This window comes from Gossypium hirsutum, chromosome A01 (assembly GCF_007990345.1).
Source record: "Gossypium hirsutum isolate 1008001.06 chromosome A01, Gossypium_hirsutum_v2.1, whole genome shotgun sequence".
Classification (NCBI taxonomy): Eukaryota; Viridiplantae; Streptophyta; class Magnoliopsida; order Malvales; family Malvaceae; genus Gossypium; species Gossypium hirsutum.
The window spans coordinates 87,995,926-88,007,034 of NC_053424.1; the positions used below are offsets into that span (position 1 = coordinate 87,995,926).

General features: G+C 35.5%; 1 protein-coding gene across 2 annotated transcripts; it reads right to left on the reverse strand.

Moving 5' to 3' along the window:
- Positions 1-5,506: 5,506 nt before the first annotated feature.
- LOC107903633 (adagio protein 3) lies at positions 5,507-9,811 on the reverse strand. 2 transcript variants are annotated; one of them, XM_016829736.2, is made up of 3 exons: positions 9,316-9,811; positions 6,135-7,431; positions 5,507-6,055 (listed from the first exon to the last, which is right to left on the reverse strand). In XM_016829736.2, exons 1-3 carry the CDS (start codon positions 9,606-9,608, stop codon positions 5,987-5,989), a joined length of 1,659 nt encoding a protein of 552 aa, XP_016685225.1. In that variant the 5' UTR covers positions 9,609-9,811; the 3' UTR covers positions 5,507-5,986. The 2 variants fall into 2 exon arrangements, with proteins under 2 accessions (XP_016685225.1, XP_016685224.1); XM_016829735.2 differs by having other exon boundaries at positions 5,507-7,431; positions 9,316-9,809.
- Between the last annotated feature and the right edge of the window lie 1,298 nt (positions 9,812-11,109).

Sequence of the window (11,109 nt, forward strand, 5' to 3'; positions counted from 1 at the left end):
CTTTTGGTGCAGAAGCATCTTCTCTAGCACGAATAACATATGTCATTGTCGGTGCTCGTGACTTAAATTTAACTGTTGTATCCTTTGTAGTACCTCGGCTACCATTGACATTGCCGAGGTGGTTTACCTCTCGAGGCGGGATTACTAGGCTTTGAAGTTTGATCAATATCTTTTTCAATTCTTTCCGGGCAATCTTTGAGGAAATGATCAAGAGAACCGCATCGGTAACAAGCTCCACTTCTCAAACGACATTCCCTAAAATGAAATTTATTACAATGTTTACACCTTGATTTGGGGTTACTGACACTTTCTACACTTATTACGGATAGAGATGAGGATCTCGGGTTAGAGCATTGAGAGCCTCGTTCTTTCCCCGAATATCCCGTAAAAGTGGTGGAATGATAATGGTACTTCTTTGATTTCTTTTAAGTTGATGATTGTGATTTAGCCATAAATCTTTTACCAGAAATTTGAGCTTCCCTCTCTGCTTGCTTCTTTTCTTTACTTAATTCCTCAGCTTTATGTGCTCGACTAGCTAACACCATAAATTCCCTTAATTCAAGGATTTCCATCAACAATTTAATATCTTCATTTAAGCCCTCTTCAAATCGTTCACACATATCATACTCTGTTGGAACCCATTCTCTGGCATATTTGCTTAACCGAACAAATTCTCGCTCATATTCAGATACAGTCATATTTCCCTATTTAAGCTCTAAAAATTCTTTCTTTTTTTGATCCAAAAATCTTTGACTGATGTACTTCTTTCTGAATTCAATCTGGAAAAATTCTCATGTAACATTTTCTCTTGGTACCACAAAAGTTATAGTGTTCCACCAATGATAAATTGTATCTTTCAATAAAGAAACTGCACATTTCAAACATTCAGCTGGTGTTCAAGATAATTCATCTAAAACCCTAATAGTATTTTCCAACCAAAACTCAACTCTTTTTGGATCATTATAAGCAATAGCCTTAAATTCTTCTGCCCCATATTTACGGATTTATCTACCAGAGACTTACCAATTCTAACTTGTTCAGCACCTTGTGGCGTCTCAGAAACCGGTTAAGGAGTAGATGAGGGAGGTTGTTTTATAGTAGGATTTGTTCTTATGAATTCTGTAAACCACTTGTTCATCATTTAAAAGAAGGCTTTTTTTGACTCCTCACATCGGTCCTCAGATTCTAGCCTTCTACTCTAGATACAGCTCTTTGAACTGAAGTTGGAGCATTGCTCTCAGCTTCCTCGGATTCAGCTCTAGCTTGGCTGGATGACATTACTATATGAAAAACACATTTAAAATTGTCAGGAGATATCACACTATCATAATTTATATAATGACATATATAGCTAAACTCATACTCACTACGTTCTTTCGAGAATCGACTAAACCGTAGCTCCAATGCCAATAAATGTAACACCCTAACTCGTATCCGTCAACGAAATAGGGTTACAGAGTATTACCGAAGTTTACAGAATAATTACAGATAATTCATGTTCATTACTATGCATATCTGAAACTAGTCATATTGTCCCTTGAATGGACCCTCGAGGTCCAATATAAACATTGGAATCGAGTTGGAACTAAATCGAAAGCTCAGAGAATTTTTCGTGAAATTTTAATTTTTTTTCCTAGATGCAGGATACACATGCCCGTCTGGTCAAGGGACACGCTCGTGTGACTATGGGACACGCCTGTGCTATATGCCGTGTCCAACCCCGTGTAACTCTCTGCTTTGTGTCACCCGGCCAGCCACACGCCCATATGAGTGAGCCTATGATCAATTTAATTTTCAAAAATTAGGTGCTGGGTTCACATGACCAAGACACACTCACGTGTTCTAGGCTGTGTATCACACACGGCTGAGACACACACCCGTGTCTCTGCCCGTGTGCCAAATTCTGAGCATTCTGTTTCTCAAATTTAAGATGCAGGGGACACATGGCCAAACCATATGCCCATGTGCCAGGCCATGTGTCACACACAGTCAAGACACACACCCGTATGGACAAAATAAAGTCATTTCCTAGCTTTATTTCTCACCCAAATTTCGCCATTAATCTACAACAACATTTGCATATATTTTCCAACCAATTCAAGACATATAAATCAAACAAATTCTATCATCTAACATGATATATCATCACATGCATTCATGTTTATATTCTTACCTTTTTATTAACACATTTATTTAGCATAACTCAATCAAACCAAACCACGTACATACAAGTTAAACATGATATATATAACCTTATAAAAATATACCAAAACAAAACCATTATTAGCCATTCTAATGGCTAATTTACAACAACTATTTATATTCCAACATTGGCCAAGTTAACCTATACATGCTATTATATCAAAATAAGATTACTTTTTATACCAAAACAAGTTGATGGATAGTGTGATGTTGCTCCAACAGACTCCAACCTTTACGAGCTTCCAAACACTATAAAATAAAGAAAATAAAACCTAGTAAGTATTTAATACTTAGTAAGATCGTATAACAGAAAATAAACTTACCAATCACATTCATTATAATAAGTGTAAAATAACATGCTTTCCCATCAATTTAGCAAATTTACCTAATCATATACACTCATTTAAGCAAGTTAGTCATAGTATTCAGATATACATCAAGTAAGCATAGATGAGCTCAACATGTTACGAACTTTCTGTTATTTTGGGATCATATGAAATATAATTCATTTAATCTCATAATTTATCATTTAAGGGATTTATCCGTTGAATCATTGAAATTTCAATGGATATTCAGGTAGTACACATAAGGTGTACAAATCAATAATCCATAAATTCGTGATCAGTGGCACCCATTAGGGCACATAATCAGGAAGCACACTCTTGAGTCACATATCAAGATGCTCAGATGAGCCATGTAACAGGACAGTTATCCAGGGTAAACAGGAAACTCATAAGAGTTTTACTTAGAAAGGTCATAGAGCTTAACAGATAACTCCGAAGAGTTAATATCAAGGAGCAACGGATAGCATAACAGGGAGTTCAAGCGAGCCATGTTAGGAAGCCCATAAGAGCTTATATTAGGACGCTCACATAGAGTTGCATTTGTGTCTGCATTATATGCTCGATCACAACCGATTGAATCATGTAATAGGACGCTCACACAGAGCTACGGTAGTGCGCAACACATGCATAATCACTACCGATCAGGATTGCTCGCAGGAACTATATAACAGAATGCTCGAGAGGGCTATATCAGGATTACTCGTCCGAGCTAAATCATGTCTGCAACATATGCAGAATCACATCCAATATGGGAAATTACATATACCCATAAAATTTCATTATTCAAACAGAACTTGATAATTATTCAAACTATATCGGGTATATAATTTATTTCATACTTTAAACATTTATAATTTGTACAATCACATAACACATTCAATACAAGCATATAAATAAACACAATTCGGTTACACGAACTTACCTTAATAGTCGTTCGTACAAGAAATTCTACTAATCCGAAAATTTTTCTTTTCCTCGATCTAACTTCGAATTTGAGTTCTCTGGATCTATATAAATGAATTTAATCATCAATTTATCACATTTCATATTCATTTGGATTCAATTTACATTCTAGGCAAAATTATTGTTTTGCCTCTAAACTTTTCATAAATTCTAATTTAGCCCCTAGGCTCGGAAAATGAAATTCATGCAATTTAATCCTTATTCCAAGTGTGGCCCTTTTCTAGTAGGTCTTAATAGTGGAATGTCAGTTTATCCGCTAGAGCTAAAGTGGACAGTAGGTGGTATATGCAAGGACAAGTGAGAATCCACCAGAATTAGTTAAATGGCCATAAGCAAACCAAGTAACGATCGCTCAACAGTCATTCCACCATTTAAGAAAGACGAAAGGCGAACATGAGTTCTGACACTCTAGAAAAAAATAGAATCTTCTAAATGAAACAGGGAGTATTGTATGTTTGGTTCTTTTCTATTTAACCCCTGCAATATAGGGTCTATTTTCGTGTAATACAATAAAGAAACTCACTAAATTCATTCGAACAAGGTTTTTGACATGTGGTTGCAAGATTCGCAGGATAAAGAACTCAATGAGGGACCAAGACCGTGTTAGATCAATGATTATCATCAATAAAGTTCCATACACATAGGAAGATGCTACCTTTAGAGGCTTCGCCTTGGGGTTAGACACATTGTAATTTAAAAAGTTTGTTAGAGTTAGAAAATTTCAATGTAGTCAGACTTTATTATGTCAGATAGCTTTTGTACAAAAATATTCTTTATAATGTAATAAAGTCGATTAACGAATTTTTTTTATTTTACTTTGTTGCTCAAACCAAACTATTACAACTATATCGCAAATGCGTTCACGGCAGTGGCTAAGGCATGTGAACAAGCGGTTATTTTCGCAAAGGATTTAGGATTTCGAAAAGTGATCATTGAAGGTGACTCATTTACATACTAAAGAAGGTACTTAGTTCTATATCGGATAAATCTTCAGTTAATCCGATTATTCAAGATATCAAAGTGATTTCCAAGGAGTTAGAGAACATCAGTTTTGTTTTTTCGGTCGCAAGCAAATAATGTGGCACATGTCCTGGCAGGAGAAGACCGGCGATTGAGGTCACCGAGATTCCGGATTGAAGAAGCTCCGATGGCAACGGAGCAGGATAGAAGACTAATGGATCTCACGAGTTAATGTGTTTTGGCTTCAATCTTTGGATATTGGAGAAATTTCTTGCGTTTTGAGCTCTCTCTGATGCTCATCCAAAGTGTTTTCTCTCTCGATTTTGTTCTTAGTTTCAACGATTCGTTTTCTGCAAGTAGAGCAAAGAGAGGGATTGCAGTTGCTGGGTTTGATCTTTGAGAGCAGAGTCATTGGTTTTCGGGAGGAAAGAGAGGGTCGATTTTTCTTTCTTTTGTTGTTTCCAGTTTTAATTTTGCTTTATCGAGCTTGTGATAGGTGTCTTAGGCAGTAGTTATGATGTTGGCAGAACATATTTTATTTTGTTGTTTTCTCTCTCCTCCATTTTTTTAAAATAAAATCCCAGGTATGTTTAAAACATAATAATAATAAGAATAGTATTGGCAATCGTTTCCTTAAAGCTCTGTTTTTCAACATCATGATCCTTGTATTAATTCTATAATTCAAAACGGAAAATAAACAACAGTTAGTGTAGGGAAAAATGAGTATAAATAAATAAAAATAAATAAATAAATAAAAACCTTACCTTCAAACTCAACTAAGAAAGAGTTGCCGTGAGTTCAATACTAATTTACTTTTTTCTTTAATTTTGCAGGAAGAATATGAACGACGTATACTACTATATTTTGATTTGGCAACTATAGATTTTTCCATTTATTTATACTAATTCTTCATTTTGGGTCTGTCATACTTCCGTTTATTCAGAATAAAAATGGAAACACGCATTATGCCTCCTATTATTGGGAAAAATATTGCTTCAAAAAGTTAGGAATCATATATTAAATTACACGGTGACAAATGGCAATCAAAATTTCTATAGTATTTAAAACCCCAGCCAAGACGGAGAATAACTCAGCTCTACAGTTGCAAGGTCCAACCAAATTAAAACGTAGGGAAAGCAGAAATACATAGACCATTTTCACAACCATGACCTGGGCATTTTGATTTGTAAATGACATAAAACAAGTAATGATGAATCACTCAACACTCGATTTATGTTATACATTGTACAACCAGAACTGGCCCCACCAAATGAAATTTATACAATATGAACTAAAACGCAATGCATCAGGCGAAACATGTCAAAAATATGATTCTATAGTATGGGAGAAATTACCTCAGCTTGAGTCCGAGTCCTGCCTGCTTGCTAAACACAACTCATGCAACTCATTGAGTATCCACTCCTCCCCCGTGTGTCCGCCCAACACCAACACCCTGGTCCCTCCAACCACACATGTACTATGTCCCCAAGCAAATTTTGGTGGTTGCCCAGGAACATTCAGTGTCCTCCATGATGGTTTCTCCTTCGAAGGATCCAGGAGAAACAGCTGAGAAGGAGAGTGTAATCCTGCAATTGAACCACCAAATATAATTATCCTCCCACAAGGCATGCTTACGGCAACATGATCCAGTCTAGGAGGAGGTACCACAGCATTTTGGCTACCAACACTGGTGAAGGCACTACAGTCCAGTTGCCACCACTGTGGTTCTTCGTCCTCCAAATCAATGGTGTAGGCTTCACCTGATCGCAATCGCAAGTTCCCGCTCTTTGCAAGCCCCCCAAACATAAGAATTTTAGTACGCCCATAAACTGAAAGCGAATGGCCCAACCTTGATGGGGGTGCCCATGATGTTGGAATCTCTTTCCATGTTGGCTTGTCTGTAGTAAGATCCAAAAGATACGTGTCACTGAGAAGCACCCCCGCATCCGTGCACCCACCAGACACAACCAACTTAGAACCGTCTATTGTGCAAGAGCTATGCCAAGATCTAGGGAGAGGGGGAGCACCACCAGAAACTTCTTTCCATGTAGGTTGTTTGGCATCCAAGTCAAGGACAAAGACATCATTGAGCAATCCTTGTCTTCCACATCCTCCAAAGACCACCAACCAGGAACCATTTAGGCATGAAAGAGTATGGCCCCAACGCCCTGGAGGGGATGATTCCACACTTACACGCTGCCACACTGGATTTGCAGCATCAAGGTTGAGAACAAACGTGTCATCCATAGGCTGCATATTGACTCCCTCGCCTCCGAAAAGGACTAGACGGTTCCCTGCTGCACATGCACTGAAGTTGCAACGTGAAGGCTCCACAGCACCACCTACAGTCAGTTTCCTCCAACAAACTGCCTCAAGAGTGGTCAGCTCTCTGGCAAGACGTCCCCATCCCAGTTTTTTTGTCATCATTTCCAGTGTACCAGTGACCTCTCTTCCCCAGGCATTTTGACATACCATCTTTCTCACATGCTCATTTTTTGTTAATTGTCGTATCCTTCTGCAGACAGATCCAATAGAAGCGACATCTCTCGGTGTTAACCGAGATAAAATGTTATGAGCCAAAACTTCATCAGAGAGCTGGAGTATCCCACATATTTCTCGATGCTGACTGAATGGTGGATTGCTGAAATGAGAGTATTGAGCAGACTCATCTAACTGCTGATTACAAGTCTCTTTGAAAACCGGATATGATACACGATTCAGATCTAGTTTTGCCTCAGAAAACACTTGAATACCAATAATGTGTGTGACTATTCCATCATCATCATGTATAGGTGCAAGTTTCAATATGTTCACCAACGGAGTGCCATCCTTCCTGAAATTCAGAAGCTCACCTTGGAATTCAATACCTTCCTCAAGACATCTCCGGATCTCAGAAACAACAAAAGGATCTACCAAAGGGTGCCGTCTTTGAGCACATTGATCTCTATACTGTAAAAACCGACTGAAAGAAATCCCATAGAGTCAATCTAGATCCTCTATATCAAGCAATTATTAAAAGATAAAGGAACATCACAACTAGCTAGGGAAGCATAAGCATTATTGGCAAATGAAAACTTCCATTACAAAATTGTGAATACTAGCCAAGAGGATGCCAACATGGAAATACATTAACACATTAAAACTAAAACAACTGAAAGCTGGATGTCTCTTGTTCACCATAAAAATCTTAAATCCTTTTCAACCCAGCCAAAGTGGAAAAAGATAAATTTGCAGCACACTATGCTCCTTTTAACACCAAAAAACAAAATTCGACAACATTCTTGAGTTATTACTTTGCCATTGACAAACTTTTTGCTAAATATTCAGAGACGATGACTGATATTCACGTGTAGTTACAGTAGCTTAAGGCCTGCAAGATTTTTTTTCCCTTTTTTACTTCTCAAGCTGGAAAGAAGACTAAAATAACACACTAAAGCCATCTTTCAAAAAGGAGAGGTTCAATTAGATTGATACTTCTCTGCTTCTCCTTGCAACCCCTCCTTTTGATTATTGGCAAAGAACTTGGACAACCAAAGCTCACTCCAGACATGCTTCTTCTTAGTTCATCCCATACTGATCTACATCTGAAATAAGATAGTACTTAAGATTATGTTGGAAAATTCTCTTAAGAGAATTCATCAATAAGATTGTCAAGCATGTATTTCCTTTCTTTAATAATATTGCCTTGATTGGAAGCAGAACTAACTTTCCTACAAGATGAAACCAAAACTAGTTGCTGTAGATTATCCCTAGATCTTGAATCTTCTACCATTTATGTGAAAGTCATCATGATGAATGTTCACTTGGTTAAAATGCTTTATAGATGCCTTTCACCATGCTGAAAAGGTAGACTTACTAAAATGGATTCAATGATCGAAACTAAGCAATTCACTACACACTCCTCATTTTATCTATACAAAAACAAACAGCTTCTACTTCCTCTCTCCCAAAATAATTGTAATTACACTACTTAAAAGTCAAGATTAAGTTTACTGGTTCTTTGACATGATACCAAAACATTTCTGATGCAGTGATACAAAAGATCCAAACTGTAACTCAGCTACCTCTATTCTTTCTATTAATTTGAACACAAGTCCGATAGATCTGCTGATTCACATTATCAAGCCCTCAAGGGAAAGGCAGCATGCAAGAGATACAACCCATTCTATGTTCCTTGACACAAATGATCCAGAAGTTATTATACAGGGTTATGTAATTGACATTAAGAAATACTTTTTTTGTTAATTTGAATTCGCCTAATGTTGTCTTTGTTTTATTCTTTTTTTCTTAGACTTGAGCAGTTAGGGCTGCATGTAACTTCAATATTTTCCACCACCGAAATGATTCATGTTCTTAGACCGAATAATTCATATCTATGACTTCAATTTAGAGCCTAGATTTACATATTCAACCTCAATATCCTGCAAAAGATAAGTTCAGCATTCATGATATTTATTTACTTTTCTTAAGATCAATCCCTAATTTTGTTCTGTTCTAATATTTATACTTTTTTGCTCTTAACCTTCTACTAACTAAATGAAAAACCAAAAAAAAAAAAAAACTGTTCTGTAAAAAGTCTTGAGCTCTTATCACCTTCATATTTGACTACTTGCAAGAAATAAATGTCCGTGAATTTTCTATTTAACACCTTCACGCCATCAAATGAGTAGCACGGCTCCAATAAACAAACACTTGCAACTTGTTTAGATCAATTACTAAAAGTTGTTTCAAATCACTAGAAATCATCAACTTTCTCTTAAATTTACTCAAAAAATCTTCAATTACTTCAAAAATCAGCATAAAATATTATTCAAAAACAAAAGGAAAAGAAACTAAAATATCTCACCAGTTCCTACCAAGGACTTCGTCGGCTCGGTAACCGGTGAAAACCTCGAAGACTTTGTTGACATAAATAATAGGGAAATCGGGCTCCAAAGCATCGGAAACAACGAAAGAAGTCGGAGTTGTAGGGTAATACAATAGTCCTGGTTTCTTCGGAAGCTGGCTCTCTTCTTCTTCATCATCATCTTCTTGTTGTTGTTGTTCTTCTTCTTCCTCCATTTCTTGTCGTTTTACTTCATCTTTTGCAAATCGTTGCCGTTTTCCACTGCTTTGCATCACTTCTTCTCCTTTAGACATTTTCTATTTTCTGGTGCTTTAAGGGAGGTGTGGGCTTTACCTTCTTCAAGTTTTGTTATTGTTGAAGGGAAGATATTTTATGCGTTGAATTTCTCTTATCCAAAATGCCCTCATTTGCCTACCATATTTGTAAATGTGCCTCCATATGTGCTCTCACTCCAACCTTTGTAATTACCAAGTATTAGTTTTTAGATTTTTTTTTTTACTTTTTTTTTCCGAATTATCATTTTATTTTTTAGATTTTTTTTCTTGATACTTATGAAAAGTAAATAGGGATTTTCCCAACTTAAGAAAAGTAGTCATATATCATTATTATACTTAAGATATTATTCATGTTAACAGTAGATTAATGAGTTGGACCTATTATATTAAGATATTTGTATACCATAAATTTAGGTATTCTTAAAAGTACTTTTGGTAAAGGAATATTTTTGTAGAGAAATTAAAATTTTTAGTTTTTGGAAAATTTATTTTTGGGTCAATTTTTTGGGACAAAGCACTTTTTTATTTGATAAAATAGTTTGTTTAGAAATATTTTTATTCTAAAAATACTTCTTAGAAATAATACTAAACACACTTTTAGATGAAATGGATAAGAACACAACTATTATCTCCGTAAAAAGGTCAGTTTTTTTTATTTTCTCCTCTGTAGTTTTATTTTCTTGTTTTTTTATTTTTTTTAGTTACAAAATCTATGGATTAACTAATAGCTAGTTCTGAAAAAACTTTTAAAAAGTATTTTTAAAATATTTGATAATGTTTTTTATTATTGTTAAAACTTTTGCATGCAAAACAATAAAATTGAAAATTTTATTTTTCTAAATGAAGATTCATTTATTTTAAATTTTTTCTTATTCATAAAATATTTACATTCAAATCTTTAATTAATATTAAGATTTATAAATAATCTATGATCACTTTTTCTTATAAATAATTTTAATTAATTAATTTTTAAATTTTGATGACTGAAAGATATTACAATTATTAAATTGAAGGTTCCTAAATTTTTCTAAACTCAATGCAGTGATGGTAAGGAATTAAACCAAAAAAAGGGGAATGGCGGTCTGGTAATTAAATAAGAAAGGAGCGGCAAACAATAAAGAGAAAGCGTCCACATCAGTGTAGTGAGAAACACGTATCAAACTACAAAAGGGAGGAAAAAAATCTAAACTGAATCTGGCACCTGAGGGCTTCCACGTCATCAAGGTGGGAGAAGATATTTATTTTAGCGTCAGGATGGTGGCCGTGGCCGGCACTGGAAACGAACCCATCATCTCATCCCTCAATTCTATGGTCCTCACCCCCTCTCCCTTTCGCTTTTTTGCCCCCCTCTTTTATGTATGGGCTAATATCATGTTTACCTCTAAACTTTTCTAAAAATATTTGTTTGTACCTAAAATTTTTTTTATACTTAATTGATATCTAATTTTGTATCTTGTCAAATGCATTTCTCTAATTTATTAATGACGTTAATTTTTAAAGATTAGCATGTAGTTTGCCT

Coding starts and splice junctions, on each gene's coding strand:
- LOC107903633 (XM_016829735.2), bottom strand. CDS start 9,608: ATGTCTAAAGGAGAAGAAGTGATGCAAAGCAGTGGAAAACGGCAACGA. Junction 7,432..9,315: donor GAAGTCCTTGGTAGGAACTG/GTGAGATATTTT, acceptor GATTTCTTTCAG/TCGGTTTTTACAGTATAGAG.